Source organism: Eurosta solidaginis, chromosome 2, assembly GCF_040869045.1.
Source record: "Eurosta solidaginis isolate ZX-2024a chromosome 2, ASM4086904v1, whole genome shotgun sequence".
In the NCBI taxonomy this organism is placed as follows: Eukaryota; Metazoa; Arthropoda; class Insecta; order Diptera; family Tephritidae; genus Eurosta; species Eurosta solidaginis.
Window position 1 is genome coordinate 53542383 of NC_090320.1, and position 23479 is coordinate 53565861.

The 23479-nt window shown below is 39.0% G+C and overlaps 1 protein-coding gene across 7 annotated transcripts in view; it reads right to left on the reverse strand.

Annotated features, from left to right (window-relative positions):
- The window catches only part of LOC137239736 (uncharacterized), a 169812-nt gene that overhangs the window by 576 nt on the left and 145757 nt on the right, over nucleotides 1–23479 (reverse strand). The window contains exon 7 of one of the 7 annotated variants that reach the window (XM_067765356.1): nucleotides 6847–13965. The exons of the other annotated variants lie outside the window; for them this stretch is intronic. Within the exon in view, the coding sequence (XP_067621457.1) occupies nucleotides 13919–13965 (47 nt within the window). The 3' untranslated portion in view covers nucleotides 6847–13918. Of the gene's footprint in view, nucleotides 1–6846; nucleotides 13966–23479 lie in introns of those variants that run through there. 7 annotated transcript variants of the gene reach the window in all.

Sequence of the window (23479 nt, forward strand, 5' to 3'; positions counted from 1 at the left end):
TAATATGAAGACCCAAAGGAATTAACCAAGGGCGCCACAAGGTGGTGTTCTATCCCCACTTTTGTTTAACTTTTACATATCGAAGCTACCTTCCCAAACAAAAGGAGTAACCATTGCGTCCTAGGTCGATGGGGGAGGGGGGCTAAAAACACTGTACATTCCTCATTTGTCATACGAGTTATATACAGTATACAGTAGTTTCAATGATTTAGGTCGCCATATTAACCATTTGACTTTTACTGGCATCCTGACATCTGGTAGACATTTTTTTAATGTTTCTTGAGTTATTTTTCCCAACGGGCTTTTAGACAGAAGGCTAAAACATGAGAATAAGAAGCGTTTAAAATGTGCAGGCGCAAATTGGAGGGGTTCAGAAATCGCTTAAACAATATATGGAATGTTTTCATACGAAAATTTCGGTTAATTTTTCCAGAACACTTCTTGATGAAGACTACTCGAGCCGTTCTCCTAGATTGCGAGACGTGGTTCAGTTTATGCAACCCTCAAAGATTATTCTTAGCCATTCTATAATCGTTCCACCGGCCATCTGCAGCATAGCAGGGAATATCCCATCTGGACCCGGCGATTTGAACATAGAAAAAAATTTTATTGCCCATTCAATTTTTGTATTTGTCACCAATCCTGGTACCTCTCGCTCCATATTAGGACTGTAGACGTGGTTATATAACTCTTCTGCATCATCTCCTGATGGGAAGTGTGTGTTAAGTAGTGCCTCAAGGGACTCTTCACTATTGCGTGACCATTCCCCGTCGTCCTTTTTTCTCAGTCCTCGGACTGCATCTCCTTTAGATATGTCGGCACAGAAATTCTTTCATGAAACCCGCTTTTACCTGGCCTGTCAAGAACTCTCCATTTATTACCTCTATCGTTAATATCGTACCCTCTTCATACGCTGTGATGCGCATTCGCATCCGCGCCTATGACACGCCGTCCTATGCAGCCTTCTTGATCCACAAGCCTTTTAAACTCCTCTGGTGGGGTTTCCACGTTATGGGCCATGTAGCAGGATGCCAGGATAAGGGATGGTTCTTTCTTTCCCTCTATTGCGACTACCGCTAGGTCTTCGGTGCTGAAGTTAGATAGCATGCACGAGTATAGGTGTTTCCTTACCATGACTGCAGCTCTAACCCTGCACTCCGTCTTTGCGTAATAAACGCTGAATCCCTGAGCGCTCAGTCCAGAAACCTTTCCTCCAGATGAGAGCAATGGCTCCTGTATCAGCGCCACATCAAACGAACCCTCCGCAAGAGTCAGGAGCAGCTCGCTCGATGCCACTTTACTGTGTTGGAGGTTTATTTGTAGACTTGTAGTGCTATTGAGCTGTTTGTCTCCCTCCAAATTATCCACCACTGCGGTCACGCAATGGATTGTTGTTCCACTTCCTCTACGCTTATACCCATGTCTTTTCCCCCTATTTCCAGGCACTCGTGGTCCTTTTCCACCGCCCCTGCTTTTAGCATGTTTTAGTTATATGTTAGGTATACACATGATACATATATAGAAAGCTAGTTCCACATCTTCTTCTCCGTCATTGCCGCAATATGAAATAAACTGTGGTTTGGCATTTTAAAACAACGCTACCATATTATCTCTCTTTCTTTCAATTTTCGATCTATGTTTTGACGGTCAACAAGCTGTTCTACGTCGGCTGGTATTGAACTCACGTCCAAGAACATGCAAGCCTTGCATCTGCCGGAAAATATATATGTATCATAGTAGTTCATACCCTGCATATATCCGTCCCCCTATTAAGCAAAGCGGCGAAGTATGCATATCTTGTACCTAGAAGATGAACTCTTAATTGACTGCAGGTTGAAAATTTGAGTTGAAAAAGAATCTGAAAAATCCACCTCATACTTTACCTGACATATCATCGAATTTTTGTCCAATAAAGTTAACGTGACCGAAGTTGGTGAAAACGGCCTTAATACTCTAAAGCTGTCATGGATCACAGTAGTTGAGGTTGGCAATTAAAAAGGCGTAACGGTTGAGGCTCTACGTGGTAAATCGGTTTATGGATAACTGCTGTCAATTTGTGTATATCTGTTGAACCAAGCCAAATGACTGAATTTTTTTTTGCCGTATGCAGGTACCTACCTGTAAACTAATGCCCGATTTGATATAAGGTTAGGTTAGGTTAAGAGGGCGTGCGTGAGTGTTACCCACACTTCCACTCGGAGACATTTTTGTCCATTATGAGTGCCCTCAGTAAGTACAGGGTGGCGACAAATTCGTTCAGCCCCATTACCTTCTAGTGGTCCTCAACGAACCACTTGCTTTCCCTGATGAACCCAAGAAGGAGCGAGACGTCCACCTTCCAAACCTCTGCCAGGCTGTCGAAGAAGCGTGAGGTCAGAAATCTGAGCCTTCTTCTTTGAAGCGCCGGACATCGGCAGAGAAAGTGGTAGATCGACTCCTCATCCTGACAGCTTCTGCAGAGGGAACCTGTTGGTATTCGCCACCGCATTGGTGCGATAGTATGACCTGTGATGACCTGTGATGACATCCGAAAGTACCCTCACCGCAGATTTGTTCAGTTTGAGAAGGAAGCTGGTGCCTTTCCTATCCAAGCATGGCCATAAGGACCTTGAAACTTCGCAATCAACCCTATTGGTCCATACCAAGTCCGTTGCCATGTTCTTATATTCGTCGATTCTCCCTAGGAGATAACTCAGCGGCGGACGGACGGAGCTGTCCACCTCACTTATGTCTAAGTCGTAACCTTTCATAGCTATCTTATCCGCGAGATCATTCCCTTCAATGCCGCTATGCCCAGGGACCTAGCAAAGGAGACATTGAGATGACATATAGAAGCCAGAGAGGCTGTACACCTCCGCACGATATCCGATATTGATATAAAGTTCCATCATTAACCCTTCGAGGCAAAAATGGGAATTTATAGATACACAAATAATCCAGCACGTACATTTCCCTATATCTCTTGAACTAAGCAAGATTTTCTAAATTCTTGTTTTGCATTCATAGATTGTAGATTTGTTTCAAAGTTATATCATTAATGGTTCAAGCTCTACATGCTATATCCGGCTTATCGATAACTACTGACAAATAAACCGATTAATGTGTGTATCTCTTGAACCAAGCAATATTTAAAAAAAATGTTGTCTCATTATATAGCTACCTGCTTATAGATTAAGCCACGATTCAAAGCTTTATCGTAAACAGTTAAAGCGCTAAATGGGTAAATCTGTTTATCGATAACTACTTTCGATTTCGTCGGAGTAGTCTTGCAGCGTCATCCTCGGCTCAACTACAATTTGTCGGGTTTTTTTCGTTAAGCTGAAAATTTAAATAGGCCTAAAGATTGGCTTTGTGCTGGCGTTTTGGCGGAGTTGGGAGTTGCAATGCTTCCCTGACCTAGAGTCAGGGTGGTATTTTTGCACTCCTAACAAGAATCAGTGTTACAAATAGCTTTGAAATACATATTGCTGTGGTGTCATTTAAAACCCTAATTACTATTGATTTTGTGCCTGGCGTGGTGCCATTTAAAAACCAAATTATTATTGATTTTGTGCATGGCGTGGTGCCATTTAAAAACCATAAAAAATTAACATTCCAAGAAATAACGGAACTTAAATATCAAATAACGGAGCTCTGTGAATAACGGAGCTATTGTGAATAACCGAGGAACATGTGAAATAAAACGACAATCTAGAAAGACCATTTTGATATTGTACCTGGCGCTATGGTCATTGAACTCAGCCATTAATCCCAACTTTCAAAAAAAAAGGCTGGCGATAAAAAGTGAACAAAAGCGTAACTTATAAAAATATCCGTAAAAGTGCGAAAAATATTAAACGGCAGTAAAAGCTGGACATCATTTTTTCACTTGAAATATGGACTTATCGTTTTTTCCATAGGCAGGAGACATACCGGACCATTCAATTCGGGACAATTTCAGGACCACTTCGAGATCATTTTAGGTATCGTTGCGGGAAAACTTCAAACCATTTCTATACTGTTTCGGAACAATTTTGGGGCAGTGGAAGCATTCTTTCGGGTACACTTTGGTTTTTTTTTGGCACTCACCACCCTTTAGTGGATTTTAGAACCGCTCGACTAGAAGCTGTCTAAAAATTCGCTGTTGGCAAGAGTGATTCTTGGCAGGATTTCGAGCGAAGTCTATTCTTTTTCGAAATTATGGCTGCCAAGACTGAAATGCACCAATTTTTTGCTTGATGACAACATGTACTTCGTTCTATCCTCATTCAACATCTAAGCCATCTTTTCCGCTTCTTTATCGCCGTATTCTTTTAGGAGGGCAGAGAAATGTTCCCTCCATATTTTAAGAAAGACCGCAGTTTGTTCCTGCAGGAGTTTGCTCCGGATTTAAGACCATCCGTGTTGTTGTAGCGAAGACATTCCCGAAGGCCTTGGAGAGGCCCGCCCTCCCATCCCCTAGATCCATGATGAGTTCGGGGTCGCCATAGCCTCGGCTGTTAATGAAACAGGATTCGCCACAGATAGGTGAGGTTGACAATTGGGCTTTGAGAATCTATATATTGCGCTGGCAACCTGCAAGGGTTGAGCTACACAATTCCTTGAATCTGGTATTTTAGTCGCCTCTTACGTCAGGCATACCTACCGCGAGTATATTCTAACCCCAAACCCGTTGGAAGCTGGCCTTTATTCCTGGTGGCTAGCAGCTCAAGCTCCTCGCATTCATGCCTTTTTTCTTCCTGTAAATCCGTCTCGCTTCCATTTTCAACTCACGTTAGCGTTCACACACGATTATTGTTGTGCTCGCTTTAAACGTTGCCCTGTTGCCAATAGTTTTCCGTGGTCGCCGGGAAACAATTTTTCACTCTGGGGCTTAGAGATGGGTGGGCACGACGCCTTATGGATTTAGGTTTTGTCGTTCGTGCTGTCCGACTGCTGCTGGTGTACCTGGTTTTAATGACTTGGTTATGGTGTTATGGCAGCACGGTGCAACACCCATCGACAAAGAATCGACTTTTGTTGTTGACCAAATCCGTGTAGAGGGGTAAGCGCAAATTAAATATTCTAACGAATATTAGCAGTTTGGACACCACTATGACGCTAGTAAATCAATGCTGCACAAACAACGGCAATGTGAGCAGTTCACGCAACAAATAGCTAAGCACACATGAACACAGCAACTATGAGCATGAAGACATTACTCACATATATACACACCACCTAAGAGCGCGTATGACAAAATACTCACATACATAGAGGACAACAGCGAATATGAGATGCAGAGATGAGAGAAGTAAATAAGCAACTAATCGAGGAGGCTGTTCGCAAAAAGTCTGTACCCTAGGAGATATAGGCGAACAAGGCAAATGAGAGCATAAAAGCGGCGCAGTCCAAGTGATGGTGAATCAGTTTGATTATAACACGCTATAATTGAAGTACACGAATACATCAAAATATTGTGGCGAATATTAGCATCACTATGCTGTTAGTAAATAATCGCAAGAACAGCAAGCAGCCACACTTATGTACATGTACACATTAAAGCAAGCAGCCACACTTACGTGCAAGGCAACGAAGAATATTCCATTCACATAACCAGCAGTTTGAAGCAGAGATTATTTCACATACATATATGTAGCCGGGCAGCTAAGAGCAGAAGTTATTGCTCACACATACACGCACATATGGCGAGAACAAAAACATAAACTACAGATATACATATATATAGCTACATAACCAAGCATGATATACAACTGTTCTAGAAGTCAATGTCGTGAAAAGTTTAGACCTGAGGAGAAATATGCGAACGAGGCAACAGAAAGTATAAAAGCAGCGCAAGGTGAGGAATAACTAATCAGTTTGATTTAAACACGCTATTGTTGAAGTATAATTGTAAAGTACTACTCCGAAAAAAGTCTAATAAAGACCATTTTGCAATACTGAATATTGGAGTTATTTATTCGAAAGTTCAGTGATTCGAACGTTAGCAGAAGGTATATAATTATCAGCAAATCACCAAAATTCGTTAATATATGAAGCTATATTACCATTATAGTGCTGTAAATAAAGGGCATTTATATACAGGGCCCGTATCACGTTATACGATACGTGATTGAAATCAATTTTTTAAATCGCAATAGCACTGAAATGGGAAATCGGATTCGGGAAATATGTGAAATGTTGGCTGTCAGTATTCATTAAATCCATAACTCATTATCACTTTTACGAATATTTTGATAGCTTCTGATTTATCGTTTGAATGATGAATGCTTTTCGATACGTGATCGTATAACACGATACGGGCCCAGAAAATTTCGTGTGTATCGACCGTTCGGTGATTCGAACGGTAGCAGAAGGGGCAGAAACATTGAGCGTTTCATAAGATTCGTTACAATATTGTGGCGAATTTTAGCATCACTGTTATTAGCAAATGAGGGCACAAAAACAATAAAGCAAGCTGCCACTCTTTCGTGTACATGAACAAATCAATCATCATTTACACACATACATACAAGGCAACGAAGAGATAACTCACACACAGATGTAGTCATCAGCCGAAGTTGTTTCTCAGATATACACACGCATATAACTAATTACCAAGCGGGAGATACAGCAGTTGTAGAAGGCGAAACGTCTAGACTTTAGTAGAAATATGCGAATGAAGCTGAGAATCAGTAATAAGTTTGATTTAAACACGCTATTGGTTGTGAAGTACTACTCTCAAATTAGTCTAAATAAAGACCAGTTTGCAATACGGAATATTGGAGTTATTTATTCGACAGTTCAGCGATTCGAGCGTTAGTAGAAGGTTTCAAATAAGCGGAATTTCCCTAAATTCGTTACAATATAATAATTTGTATGCAAAAATTGATTTTAAAACAATATATTTTTATTCAGATACTTGTTTATTTGCACGATTTTTAAGTAAATTTTGTACCTTTGTTATTTACATTCTTCTACGGTAAATTAAAAATAAATTTTTTTTTATGTACAGATTAAAAAAATTTCAATTCAATTTTAAATGAAAAAAAAAACAAAAAACTTCATAAACTTATGCTAATTATTGTATTCCACATTAGGCATAAACTTAAAAAACAATTTATATGCTTTTTATCTAAACACTCAAGCTTATAATAAGATGAAAGCAAAGATGATAAATTATAATAAGAGCCACCAGTTTGCTACGAGTGGCGAGTAACTCGCTGGAAATCAAAAAATTCATGTGAATGTTTTCGATGAGGGCGTTTTTTGAATTGTCTCCCATTTATCCATGCGGTTTAGGCACGTTATGCAACTGTGGTTTTTGGAAAGATAATTAATTAATTACAGTCGGAAAAGTAAACACAAATACCCCACGAAAATGTATAGAAGACATTTTATGCACATCTCGCCCAAAAAAATCAGCGATTGCCTCATAGAAAGCAACTAGCAAATGGCTACGAGTAGCAGACTGACATCTCTTGTTTTAATTTATGCTCTTTGATGAAAGTCCATGACTAAGAGTCAGCTCTCGGCTACCGATATGACGACGCGCATCTCAAAATTTGTTTCGAGGTGATAATTCAACTAACTTTTCATTAAACATAAGTCAAAATAATGCGTTTTTGAAACAAATTTTGAGATAGACTGCTTTTGAACTAGCAACCAAAAGATGAAAATCTAATCATTTATCCATTTGTATACATATCGCACACCTAGATCAATAAGGAACTAAGTCAAAAATATGAAATTTAACCGGGTTCCCAATTTCGGTACCTACTAATCTGTAAACTCTATTAAATATTAGTTCCACCATTCATCAAGAGAAGTTTTGGTAAAAAATAAAAGTTCCACTAGCTCATATAGATAAACAATCAGTTGTTTGCCCTTCCTTCTCCCAAATTCCAGCTTTCCCTACGCTCAAACTCCATCGCCTAAAATCTCTAATACCCAGTTTTTCAGTAGTCGGTTAAGCTAAGCTTAAACTCCAGTTAAACTACTGAGCAGTTTTTCACATTGGTTTTTTATCATCTAGATAATTTGTAGATACGTGTTTACCCAACAAACATTTTAGATACATTTCTCCAGCGAAATATATCAGCCCAATTCTAAACGAAAATTCCGTGCGAGTTTTTTCCCTTCTCCCATTCCTCGTATTCTAAATAAAAATTTCTTGTGAGTTTTTTCACTTCTCCCTTTCTTCCTATTCTGAACAATGTTCGAAAAAGCGGAAACCGGTTATGGGAGAAAAGTAGGTATTATGAATGTGAGGGAGAGGGAGATTTCTCTGCCATTTCATAGGAGTTTTTTTCACTAGTTAAATTAAAGGGAATGCATCAAAATAAGAATAAGAAAGAACACTTATTTGTACAAATTTGCGCTAGAATATGTATTTACATTCTACCACAATATTCTCACTGTTAATACAACAACAACAGCAACCACAATATTCTTTATTTTAAGTCGAAAAGTATATCATAAGCAACGGAAGAGCTCTTTGTATATTTGATGCAGCCATCCAGAAATTGCGCAAGGATTTTTTAACAAGCCTTAATTAGATTTTGGCATATGGCGAAAGGCGAACTCAACTCGACATGGCCGCCAGAAAATTGCTTTGCAGAATGAAAGCAGGCAACTCCGGCGGATTTGTGTTAACCCGCCGTCTTCTTCTTATGCTCCTCTGTTGATGTTGCTGTGGCACCAATTCATTACTCATTTCAGTGTATACCACATGAAATGCAATAATGTGCATTGTTTATACCTTATTTCTTAATTTCAAACAAATTCGCAACAATAATTAAACTTTTCAATTTTTTAAACAAAATAAGAAATGCGCAACGAAATTTCAATTGACAAAACAGCTGACTTCGAAAATTCGAAATTCCCATTCCCCAATTTTTCTTCTCCCTAGGAGAAAAGAATTGGAGGAATTTTTCCGCGGGAATAAAAAAATCCGTGAGAATATTTATATTGGTCTGTATATCTAGTTCCGGCGGTGATATCCAACATCATTCTCCAATCACTACCCAACCTTTGAGAAACTTTCTAAAATGTATAGTTCTCGAGGTGATCTCCAACGTCATTAGCATTTTCAAATTATTATCCAACCTTTGAGATATTTTTTAGAAATGTACAGTTCTCAAATGAACACGTTTCTCCAGTTGATATCCCACATTGGATATCGAGTTGAGGTGAAGTTGAAAAAAAATCTCCAAGGTGGTGCCACCAAAGCAAATAGCTATTTATTGTGAGAAATAATAGTAATAATTAATAAAAAATAAATTATATATACTTTATTTTATTATTATACGTGAAAATACTGTAGTATTGGAATCTTACACTTGAGTCCAGTTAAAGAACCACAAGTTGGGAACTATCATTTTTTCAACTTAATAACATTTTTCTCATTATAAAAAATTCCCTGTTTTGCTCAGTACGCTATGATTGTTAAGTTGAGCCACTGTTTTGAAAAAACTCTTGAGATTTTAGAAGTATGCCTAGTTATCAACATGAGCTCTAATTGTACTCAAGCCCAAATGCTTGTTGGGTATATTTGACGCCATTTCGAATGTACGCAAATCACCGATAGGTTAACTAGAGTTTAGCCCTGCCAGATTGGCCACTTAAGCTCAGCTTAAGTCTCAGTTGAAGTAGCCTGAAAAACTGCACAATAAGTTTAAGCGTAGTTTAACTGACAAACCGGGCCTAACTCATATACTTTTATATAGGATAGTGGTGCACAATGCCAGCAGAGCTTCGAATACAAACGCAGCTTTTTTTGTAGTAGTATGTGTTACATGGAGAACGCTTAAGAGCATCTAATTCACGCATGAAATGTTTACTACAAGAGCCGTCACTCGATACTTTTGTTGTTGCTAAAGCAAATTACTCGATGTTTTCTCAAGGTAGTCGTTGGTTTTTTTTGTCAGATGTATTTATTAAAACGCCTTCTACACATCTTCGTGAGGTATTTGTGTTTATTTTATTGATTGTATTAAATTAATTAATTAATTCTCTTTCCAAAAATCGTAATTATGCAAAGTCACTTTACCGCATAAATATATAGGATTCAGTTAAAAAAAACTGAACAAAACTTCCTTGAGAATCACATTCGACATGACAGGGTTGCTTTAGCAACAACAAAGTATCGAGTGACGCCTCTTAACAAATATATACTCTTTGGTACAAGGCTAAAACTGATGCGATTACTTGCTTTACTAAATCGCTGTCGCTACGGTAACACGACATGTAGATAAACGCCGAATAGTTTTCCGAAACTCTACGAAGCTCTCGAGTGGTGCGCTGATCTAGGTGTGCGATATATGTATGTGTGAATTAGGGCTGTGAACTGCATCCGGATTTTTCAACTATCCGGATAAACCGGATATTCGAATAACCGGATAGCTAAGCAAAAAATCTGGCTATCCGTATGTCCGGATACTGGAATATAAAAGTTGTATATCTGCATATCAGAATTGAACGAAGCAAACATCAAAAAATTATTCACAAAATATGTTTCTAGATTATTAAATTAACGTCAAAAATTAAAAGTCTACAATTTTACAAACATCAAAAAAAATTTTTTTTTTTGTTATTAATGTTAAATAAACATATATATATATGGTGCATCAATTTGTTGCTTTCCCAGGATATCCAAAAATACGGTTATTAACGGGACCTTCATAAATCCGGATATCTGGATAGTTTCACAAACGAATATTAACCGGATATCCATGCCGTCCGGATTTTATCCGTGTCAACGGATATCCGTATTGATATCCAGATATTCAAATATGCGGATAGTCCCAGCCCTAGTGTGAATAACATTACCTTATTTTAGGTTTATACATATATTTATTATATTAATGAAAATAGTTCTTCAGTACATATGTATTTAAAAAAAAAAACATAAACAACAACAATGAATCTTTTATAACACAAAACTCATGCGTGTCTTTGTATGTATGTACATATTTTTTGTTAACGTTTAAAATTACTTTACTAATAATAATAAGTTGCACGTGATACACGTGTATATATGTATATATATATGTATGTATATACATTAGACCGTTTAAAAAACTTTTCCCATATAGGCTCAAAATTTCAATTAGGACTTTTAAAATGTAAGCTCTTAATATTTATATCTCGTTAACCATTTCACTCTTTCTAATATAAAAAGCAATACAGTTTACAACTAAAATTTTCAGACTGAAAACAAATTGGCCCGAAAAAGATATAGCACAAATAATCTCTTCGCTGTCCTTCCAATCACTAGTTTAATTACCGTTGGAAGAATTCAGAAAATCCGGCCATACTTTCCAAGGAGGATGCAATTTTAGCGAAAGAGCGTGACCTAGTAAGGCAGAAAGACCCTGGAGACCCTCAATTTGGAACATAAGCCTGCTATCAAACAACGTGAAGACAAACACAAGCGGCAGGAATGGGATGAACACTTACACAGCTGTAGCCACTCTGCCGGTGTTGGTAAACTTTGCTCAATAGTAAAGTCCCTCTCAAACCCAACTAAGCACAATGACAAAATATCCATCAAGGTAGGTGGCGGGATGGCCTAGAAGATTCAATGTGCTCATATTATATCATTATCGAGAAGGTCGGGCTTGTACCTTAATGGTGCTTGTTATCAGAACATACCGGATCAACATCGAGAACCCGAAAACATTCGGGGAGTGTTTTTTATCGCAACAACGACAACAACAATGCGCATACATATAGAAACACAGCGCGTCCCCTATTACTATCACCGTCAAAGATGCCGAATAAGCCATCGAACTTGCTAAACAATTTAAAGCAGTCGGCACAGACGGGATTGCCATGTCGATGCTCCTTGGTCACGAGGATATCAAATATCGGGCGCTCTTCTTCAACCTGACTGTCCACTTTCGTCATCCCTGAAAATTAAAAATGGCGAGGGTAGTACCGCTAATAAAGCCTATAGCCAAGACACTTGAAAACGTCCCGCTTCCTTATGCTCTTCCTGCGGCTCGCTAATCATCAGCATGGCTTCCGAAAATTACAAAGCACCACCATCGCGCTTAACGCATTCAACACATACAGATAAATTGTGGACTGAGTCAAAAACCCCACCATAAAACAGTACTCGTGGCGCTAGACTTATCAATTACAGCACGTTACTGAAAAACTTGGGGTCCAACCTTCCTCCCAGTCTAAAAAGGTGGACCGCAAATTAACTGTGTGGTCAGCAGGTATCGTTGCAGTTCAGCAAAGTAACATCAAAAGCCAAAAGAATTAAAAAGGGCGTGCTTTATGGTAGTGTCCCATCCCCACTTTGGGTTAACTTTTACATATCGAAGCTCCGTTCCCCACCAAAAGGAGTTAGGATATTGTCCTACGCCGATGATTACACGATAATGGCAACAGGTCCGGCCCATCCATCAATGAGTCACGCTATAAAATCAAGGACTGTCTCCCTAGTTTTTCCAATTTTTTCAGCTCGCGAAATCTGACACTATATCCGACCAAATCTACGGCGATCTTATTTACAACATACGCAAAGCAAATGTCGACCATATTGTACACCCACTTCGATGGCATTACGCTACCGACTGTCTTACATCCAAAAGTACTGGGTGTGACGTTCGATAAGAATCTACATTTTGACGAGCATGCAGCCACAATTGCACTAAATTCCAGAGCAGTAACAAAATCCTCAAGTCTCTTGCGACAGCAGTGGGGGTAAAAATAAAGAAACGCTCATAACCACTTGGCCGGCCCCTTATATGCACTGGAGTAAATTGCATGTCTGTCAAAAACTGCGGTCAGAACTGCTACGGAATGTAACATGGGCATCCCAACAGAAATCTAATTGAAGAAGTCCCATCTCCCAGGAACTTAAGAAGTCATCTCCGTAAACACTATGAAGAAATCCATCACGTATGAATGCAGCCGTATAAAGAAAAGGAGCTTGAACAGAGACACACAAAAAAGGCGTCGAACACTATGTCAGGGATTTCCCGTTGAAGCCCGTTCTTTTGAATAAAATACCGGAAACTCGCAGTTGACGAAAGCAACCTCCGCAGGGAGACGCGCCTCACTCTAGCTCAACTTCGATCTGGATACTATAATAGGTTCAACTTTTACTTATTCAGAATAAAGCTCGACATACCCAATCTATGTCCTGCTTGTATCGTGTCCACACATGACACCAACCCTCTTTTCAATTGCAATGTGGAACCAACACCTCCAACACTTTTATCTCCCTGGTCCAAGTGCAGGTATCCTCGGACTTCCGTTAAGAGGATTTTTGAGTGTTCGCACCCATAGCTACAGAAGCTATTAATGGCACTGGCAACCCCTTAAAAGGATTGCGCTACACAACTCCTTGAATTCCATTTGTGAGTGATCGCATATACTGGATGGGGCGAAGCGCTGTTACAAAAGAAGAAGTCGTGCTCGCTGCGCATTTAGTTCCTTTGATACTTATGTGTTATGGCAATGAAATTGTTTGCAGCATTTGTGGGAATGCGGCCCCTGTTTAAGCACATGAAAGTTTGGTCCCTGCAATGAATAGCTATATTCGACGAATAATTCGTTTTTTGCACTCGCTACTCTAACTTTAAACTTGATTACTTTTTTCCTTAAGAATAGAAATCGGTTGTTCCCTTGTAATTCGTAAAACATATTGGAGCATATGTGCAGCATTTTAATTAAAAGCTCATATTTTACCAGACCACTTTTGACACTTAAACGAAAATTTTAAGCCTTTTTTGGGGAAGGAATGCTTTTTTAAATATTTAAATAATGAATAAAATTGTATCTGATTATATAAACAATGATAGTTTCAGAAAAGTACATAGCTAAAATTAGACAGTTGTGGCTATCTTCATGAATCCCCTGGACGAGTATAAACGAATTATAATTCAAAATAATTTTGTTCCACATTGTGCGTTTGTTCAGTGTTAAGCATTCGCATGGTAGATTACCGTTGTTCGATGTTGTGAAAGTTGCAATTTGCATTTGGATTAGCTGTAAATAGAGAAAATATTAAACGATTTTAGACTTGGTGTAACTGCTCAATTATTTGCATATACAAATACGTATGCAGTTAAAAAAAGAAAGGTTTCGCTTTAGTGCAAGGCAGAAGACTCCACTATTCAAGCCTACGTTTCGCTAATCTCCTTAGCTTCCTCAGGGGCAGACTTGCACTGAAGCAAATTTTGATCGCATTATAATATTGTAACGAATTTTGGGAATTTCTTATATTTATCCACCTTCCGCTAACGTTCGAATCGCTGAACTGTCGAATAAATAACTCCAATATTCAGTTTTGCAAAATGGTCTTTATTTAGACTACTTTGGGGGTAGTACAATTATACTTCACTAAATCAAACTGATTACTGATTACTCAGCGTGCGCTGCTTTTATACTCTCGGTTACCTTGCTCACCTATTTCTCGTAAGGTCTGGAGTTTTCACCTTCTAGAACAGTTGTATCTCATGTTTGGTATTTAGCTATACACATGTATCTCTGTAGTGTATTTTTTTCTTCTAGCCACATGCGTGTGTATGTGTGAGTAACAATTTCTCCTTTTAGCCGCCGGCTACATAATCTCTTTGCTTCAAGCTTATGGTTATGCGTATGGAATATTCCTCGTTGCCGTGTACATAAGTGCGGCTGCTTGTTTTAATGTGTACATGTACATAAGTGTGGCTGCTTGCTGTTTTTGTTGTTGTGATTATTTACTAACAACATAGTGATGCTATTATTCGCCACAATATTTTGAAAGTTAGATCTACATTTATATCTATACAAATACTGAACAACCATTCCATGCTTCGCTTCAGCTTAGTCTATATATATCACGACTCTCCACGCGAAATGATCCCTAACTCGAATATCGTTAATTTTACATGGCGTGCAAGTACAGTTGATTATGAGCGCTAGCGCATTTAGGTGCTTTTGACAGGTCGAAACTGCGCGCAAGCAAACCAATTTTCGGGCAGGACAAAGTATGCTTAGTACGCTAGTCTAATAAAAAAATAACTCAAACAAAGCGATTTTATTAGGTTTCATACTGCCGACTGCTCTCCATCTACCTCTTTTTTATACTCAGCGTGCTTTGCACACAAAGTATATTAACTTTGATTGGATAACGGTTGGTTGTACAGGTATAAAGGAATCGAGATAAATATAAACTTCCATATATCAAAATCATCAGTATCGAAAAAAAATTTTGACTGAGCCATGTCCGCCCGTCCGTTATCACGATAACTTGAGTAAATATTGAGATATCTTCACCAAATTTGGTACACTAGCTTATCTGGACCCAGAGTAGATTGGCATTGAAAATGAGTGAAATCGGATGATAACCACGCCCACTTTTTATATATATAAAATTTTGGAAACACACAAAAAACCTGTTAATTTAGTAAATAATACACCTAGAATGTTGAAATTTGACATGTGGACTGATATTGATAAAAATTTGGATTTTTTTTAAATGGGCGTGGCACCGCCCACTTGTGATAAAATCAATTTTACAAATATTATTAATCATAAATCAAAAACCGTTAAACCTATCGTAACAAAATTCGGCAGAGCGGTTGCCTTTACTATAGGGAATGCCTTGAAGAAAAATTAACGAAATCGGTTAAAGGCCACGCCCACTTTTATATAAAAGATTTTTAAAAGGGTCGTAGACGAAAATAATAAGCTATCTCTTAGCGAAAAAGAGCTTTGTGTCAATAGAATTTTACTTTCTAAATTGAATTATAACATTAAATTGGAAAACACTAAAAATTTTGAAAATGGGTGTGGCACCGCCCCTTTTATGACTAAGCAATTTTCTGTTTTGGGAGCCACAACTCGAAGAAAAATTAACACATCGTAATGAAATTGTGTACACACATTTTCTTTATAGCAGAAAATATTTCTAGTAAAAATGGACGGGATCGGTTAAAAGACCACGGCAAATTAGATATAAAACAAGTTTAAAAGGGTCGTAGACTAGAATAATAAGCTATAACTTAGCAAGAAATAGTTTTGAATCAATGATATTTCACTTATCAAGTTTTACTGTACTGTGTTATGTAGAAAAGTAATTTATCTGAAATCAAATGTACAATTGAAGCTCACGCTGAGCATATAATGTTCGGTTACACCCGAGCTTAGACACCTTTACTTGTTTTCTATGTAGTTTTATATTCTTCTTGTTCCTCTTCCTATTCTTTTTTCGATTCATTATATATCTTTCGCGCGCTCTTTGCGACGTTCTCTCCCGCTTCCTTCGATGTTCCTTCCCGATTCCCTCTTTTTCTTCTTCCATTCTATGTATTTCTTTGCCACTTTCCATTTCCACTTTTCTCGCGCTGTCTCTACCTTCTCTTTCCCCGTCATCTTCCTCTTGACTCCTCTTCCACTTCTTTACCCTTTTAATTCCTCTTTCCTTCCTATTTGGGTACTGCACTTTTAATTTTCCCTACATATCGGCGGGACCGGACCTACGTGTTTTATGCTCACTCCGAACGGCATCTGCATGGCAGATCAATTTAACTGAGAAGCTTTTCATGGCAGAAATACACTCGGAGTGTTTGCCGTATCACTTCCGAGGGGCGACACCGAATAGAAACTTTTTTTTATTAAAAAAAAAGCCTTTTCTAAATTTTTGATATTACTTTGCCCGGGAGTGGAACCTAGTGCCCTCGCTACCACCACACCACCACGGATCACAATCCCAAGTCTTGGGTATAATGAACTGGTGTTACTCTGTAAAGCGACTTGGCGCTACCCGCTCTTTCACTTTCACTTCTTTAAAATTATCATCAAAACCTTCTAAGTCATGTCTCTCTTCTAAACTCACTTCATTTCCCTCATTATGGCGTCGTCCGGCAAGTGAATAGACTGCCGATAAACTTTCGGATCAACTGTCTATAAATTAGTACTACATAAAGATGAGATACTTTTTATCCCAATTATTGACAAATATTGGAGTTTTACGTTCGTAGGACATAGAGCTTTAGTTCGTTATAGATCCAGACAACCTAGCCAAGCAGGGTGCTTTAGCAGCATTCTACGGTCCAGAACCCGTATGTTTACTTGCAAGGGGACACACTAGGTGAACCGTAAGTACCTGAGAAACAACGCAGTTCAGACAACACATGATTGAATGCACAGAGCAAAGACAGGCCGAAATGTTTATACTCCCAGCAACGAGAGTATCTGTCAAACTTATTAATCTAAGCAGAGACGACCTACAATCTCTCACTGGGTACTATACGGGAAACTGTAGCTTAAGATATCACCTAAGTACCCCAGCGGGTTAGGGGATCAGAATATACCCGCGGTAGGTATGCCTGTCGTAAGAGGCGACTAAAATACCAGATTCAAGGGGCTGTGTAGCGCAACCTTTCAGGTTGCCAGCGCAATATATAGCTTCTCCAAACCCAATTGTCAACAGCACCTATCCGCGGCGAATCCTGTTTCACTAACAGACGAGGCTCTGGCGACCCCAAGCTCCTCATGGAAATTGGGGGTAGGGAGGGAGGGAATGGCCTGAAGGTTTAATGTGGCCACATAAATCGTTCCCGAGATGGTCGGGCTAGCACCTTAATGGTGCTATGGTACCAGAGCGTACCGGATTTGTATCCGGCAAAGGACCATCACATCCATTACACTCCCCAAAGCCTTCGGGGAGCAACCTTATCGCTACAACAACCACAACAACAACATATCACCTAAGTATGTTAAATCTATGCGATACAAAAATCCGTCGCTTTTGTGAGCTAGAGGATTGAACGCCACTTCACATTCTCTGCGAATGCGTCGCTCTGGCAAGGCAGAGACACGCCTATATAGATGGCGTAACTCTTAATCGCCTCGGCATATGCAGCAAAAAGCCTGAAGAGGTACTTAAATATAATAAAAGCCAACACATACAGAAATAGGTTGAAACGTCAAACACAATAGATGTTTTTGTTGTTGTAGCGATAAGGACACTCCCCGAAGGCCTTGGGGAGTGTTATCGATGTTGATGGTTCATTAAGGCACCAGCACGACCATCTCGGGAACATGACATGAAACCTAAAAGGCCATGCCGCCCACCCACCCCCTAGATGCGTGAGGAACCAGGGGTCGCCAGAGCCTCGGCTGCTAAAGTAACAGGATTCGCCATGGGTAGGTGAACTTGACAATTGGGTTCGAGAAGTTATATTTTGCGGTAGCAACACCTTGAATCAATTTGGTATTTTAGACGCCTCATACGACAGGCATACCTGCCGTGGGTATATTCTAAGTAGGGCTGTGAACTGCATCCGGATTTTTCAACTATCCGGATATTCGAATAACGGGATAGCTAAGCAAAAAATCCGGCTATCCGATTATCCGGATACGTAAACGGAAAATCTGGATATCCGTATGGAATATAAAAGTTGAATATCTGCATATCAGAATTGAACGAAGTAAACAACGAAAAATTATTCACAAAATGTGTTTGTAGATTATTAAATTAACGTCAAAAATTAAAAAGCTACAATTTTACAAACATCAACAATTTTTTTTGTTATTAATATTAAATAAACATGTGTACATTAGTGTGACCGTTATTTTTTTTTCGTATTTTCACTTGACAAACCCCTTAGATTTATTCCAAATTAGATAAAAATTATATATAAAAAATTTTAGATCGTATGCATAATTATTGGGCGTGCCATGAGCCCACAAAGTTTGCTAAAAATGCTATTTTTCTCACTATGGCTCACTTTAATTGTTCTTAACTTCAATAATATTTATTTTATAGAAACACTTTATTCACAAATATTCTAGGGGCATATCTGATGAACAATGTTTCTCTGTATTAGTTTTCTTTAACATTAATATTTAATCCAGATAAAAACAATTTAAAAAATATCTTTGCCTGATGATTATTTATTTTATTAAATGGTGTAATTATAAAAAGTTTTGTAATAAAATCTCCTTCGTGCTCATTGGAAATTGTATTTGATAGTTTTTGACACTTGCAATATATATTGTTTTAGTTCGCCTTCTTCTGTGATCACTGGGTTGTAGTCTTGCATCAATTTCACCGCTCGTTTAGCTGTATCGTTTACCACGTGAATGTCATTAACAATTTGAAGAGCAGTTCTAAAATTACTATCCGCAGGCCATACATTTTTCAAAAATGCTGTATTGATTTTAAAGCGAAGAAAAAAATTGTTTGTCTCAGAAGAAATGAATTGATCCATTCCGCCTCCAATAACATGCATAACATTTAAATTTTGAATTGAGACGCGTTTTACGTCTTCATCTAAAGTCTCACGACTCAATGCCTTCACCAAATCTTTTTTTGACTCAACAGAAACACTGTTATCAAAAAATGCTAAAGCCACACATTCAGGACTCAAGTAAGTGGTTTTTGTACCTTTCATGAAAATGAAATGGTATATTAATTTCGTCACGAAACCGAAAATTGTAAGTCCTTAAAGGAAAATAGATAGACCCACCATTAAGTATACCGAAATAATCAGGTTGAAAAGCTGAGTTGATTTAGCCATGTCCGTCTGTCCGTCTGTCTGTTTGTATGCAAACTAGTCCCTCAATTTTTGAGATATCTTGATAAAATTTGGTGAGCGGGTGTATTCGGGTGTCCGATTAGACATTTGTCGGAACCGACCGGATCGGACCACTATAGCATATATCCTCCATACAACCCATTTTCAGAATAAGAGGATTTTTGTAATATCTTGCCCAATTTAACAGATTGAAGCTTCAAACTTCACCATATACTTTCGTATATTGCACATATTTTTGCCTGAAAAAATGTATGAGATCGGTCGTATATATAGTATATATCCCCCACAACCGATTGTTCAGATAAGGAACTTTTCGTAATTACTGCCCTATTTTAAGAGCTAGAGGCTTCAAATTTCAACGAATGCTTGCATATATAGCATATATTGTTGTCTGAAAAAATCATAAAGATCGGTGGTATATATAGTATATATATGGTGGTATATATAGTATATATTGTAACAAACTTTGAATAGGGCACTACTACTTGCAGCGTTAAACAATTTTTTTATACTTTTCAATTTTTATACTTGTTATAATTGTATTCGATTAGTCTAGTGCTCATAGATTTTAAATAATTTGTAAAACGCTTTTGCTGAAATAAATGTCAGTTAGAAAATAGAAATCGTAACAATTGGTGTCGAAGTGGGATACTCAAAATAATTTTATTTTTATGAAAATGGCAAAGTTGAGTGAGCTTAAGATTCCCCAACTTAAGAAGGAATTGGAAGAACGTGGTTTATCTACTTCTGGAAATAAAATAGAATTACAAGCACGATTGCGTGAAGCTATGGAGTCGGAGAACATTAGTGTGGACGAGTATGTGTTCAAGCTGGAAACGGAGGCGATCCCCACTGGAACTGAGGAAAAAGCAGAAGGTATGAGTTCTTCAACAGGTATGGACGTGAATATGATTATGAATGCAATATCACAAATTTCGTCAAAGATGTCTCAGTTGACTTCTCAAATATCATCGGAGGTATCGTTGCAGATAAATTCGCAGCTGGATACTCGCATTTCGCAAATGTTTTCCCAGCTAGAAGCACAGAAGTTGCATGTAACATCACAACTGCAAACGCGAGATGCACAAATTGTACAATTAGAAGAGAAAGCAGGAAGTATTGAAGCTGAAGTAGATGCAATGAAAACTCGTATCAGTGAGGTACAATCAACTCATCCCAATTTTTTATTCAGTGGATTCAAGGTAAAGCCTCCAAATTTCGACGGTAGTGTGCCTTTCACAATCTTTAAGCTTCAGTTCGAGACAACAGCAACAGCAAATCGTTGGAGTACCGCAGACAAGGTCGCTGCATTGGTTGTTTCACTTACAGGTTCTGCTGCTGAAGTACTGCAGTCTGTTCCGGAAGTCGAGCTGGGTAATTACGACGCTTTAATGGCGGCAGTAGAAAGGCGCTATGGTAGTGATCATAGGCAACAAGTATTCCAAATGGAACTAACTAACTGCTTGCAAAAAGTAGGTGAAACTCTGCAGGAGTACGCAACAAAGATCGAGCGGCTAGCGCACTTAGCGTACACTAAGGAATCTGCAGATTTCATAGAGAAGATGAAGTGTCAAGCATTCGTGAGAGGTATACTAGATTCCGACACGAAACGAGCAGCGTACTCAACACCGAAAGGAACGTTTGCTGAAACAGTATCTTTTGCACTGACGCAAGAGACAGCAGCTCTTCTGAGCAAGCCAGCACACAAAGTTCATCAGATTGAAATTGAAAAGTCCAACTCCTTGGAGGCAACCATAAAAGATGTAATACAAGAGACCTTATCTAAGTTTAACCGGCGCAGCAGTGCGGATATCAAGTGCTATAACTGCGGGATGACTGGCCATATTGCCCGAAATTGTAGTACAACACGAGGCCAATCCAAGGTGTGCTTGGGGGAAAGAAGACAAAGCGGTGGAACTAATAATGGGGATATACCAAAACAGCAGCCGTTAAACTGAAACGAACCACCTCAAAGGAGCTTGAGTTGGTTCCCACAACAGAATGCTCCATAGTTCCCGTTTCGAATATTGGACGGGAAAGCAATAACTTGTCGGTGAGGGGAACTGTCAATGGTCGATGCATGGTACTTACTTTGGACACAGGTGCAACGAATTCAATCATCCGGTCAAATATGGTAAAGGGTATTGTAGAACCATTAGTTGGGTTCAAGCTCCGAACTGCTACAGGTGAGGAAGCTGCAATTTCCGGTAGGGTAGTTTGCAATATTATTATTGGAGCTTTGTCAGTTTATCACACATTTTTAGTAGCTGAAATTGTGGATGAACTTATAATTGGCGTAGATTTTATGCTGCATCATGGTTTTACATTGGATTTGAAAAGGAAACTGCTATTGTGTCAAAATATTGAGATACCTCTTATAACCGGGTGTGCGCACAGTGTTCAGGCACGGAAGGTCAGCTTAAGTCATCGTCAACGGATTCCCCCAAAGTCCGAAGCAGTTGTATGGACTAATGTGGAAGGAAGCTGCGGAGTGGGCGAAGTTTGCGTTATTGAAGCTGCTGAAGGAAACACAAGTGTAGCCATTGCAAGAACGCTGGTGCATACTGGAAACGGTATTCGGGTTCCGGTAAGAGTACTAAATAATTTTAATTCAACAGTTATATTGAATAAGGGGATTGTAATTGGGAAATGCCAGCCTGTGGAAGCCATAGTGAATTGCGAGAGCCCTCAAACAGGATGCGACGGATTCCAGGAAGCAAGCGGAGAGGCTTCTAGCTTTTTAAAGACTTGGCTGCTTGGTTTGAAAGAAAATTATAGGGTAAAAGCTAAGGGATTGTTGGAAAAATACAGCAGCATATTTACTGTGGGCAGTGGGAAACCTGGTAGAACTGCCATTGTGAAGCATCGAATAGATACAGGAGATTCAAAACCAATTCGCCAAGCTCCACGTAGAGTTCCACTAGCAAAACGTGAAGAAGCAAAACAAATTATACAGGACATGCAGGAAAATAGAGTAATTGAACCATCAGTAAGTCCCTGGAGTTCACCTGTTGTGTTGGTTAAAAAGAAAGATGGTAGCACTCGGTTTTGTGTTGATTACCGGAAACTTAACGAGGTCACGAAAAAGGACAGCTACCCTTTACCACGGATAGATGATACTCTCGACACATTATCCGGCGCAAAATGGTTTTCAACACTGGATCTAAAAAGCGGTTACTGGCAGGTGGAGATTGAGGATTGCGACCGAGAAGACAGCATTCAGCTTTGGTGAAGGGTTGTGGCAGTTTTCCGTGATGCCATTTGGTTTATGCAATGCCCCAGCAACCTTCGAGCGCCTGATGGAGAACGTGCTGAAAGGACTCCATTGGAAAACGTGCTTAGTCTATTTGGATGATATCATCGTTATGGGTAAAAATTTCAATGACCATTTGGAAAAGTTAGAAGAAGTTTTTCAGCGCATAGCATCCGCAGGACTACGATTAAATCCGAGGAAATGCTCATTTTTCCAGTCAGAGGTCACGTATCTTGGACATAAGGTGACAACTGAAGGTGTTCAGACAGATCAGGATAAGATACAGTCAGTAAAAGATTGGCCCCGACCGGAAAACGTGCACGAAGTTCGAAGTTTTCTAGGACTGTGTACGTACTACCGACGTTTTGTAGCTGGATTCGCCAATGTTGCTCGAAGTCTTCACAATCTCACTAGGAAAAATTGCACCTTTGTTTGGCACAAGGAACAAGAGGAAGCATTCCAGCGACTGAAAGAACTACTTTGTACCGCGCCTATGCTAGCTTATCCGGTGCAGGGAGAAATGTTCGTTTTGGATACAGACGCTAGCGCATATGGGATAGGAGGAGTATTATCCCAGATAATAAATGGTCAAGAAAAAGTGATCGCGTATTATAGCAGGGTCCTTGGAAAGGCAGAAATGAATTATTGTGTGACTAGACGGGAACTGCTAGCTGTGGTGGACTGTGTAAAACATTTCCACAAATACCTTTATGGACAAAGA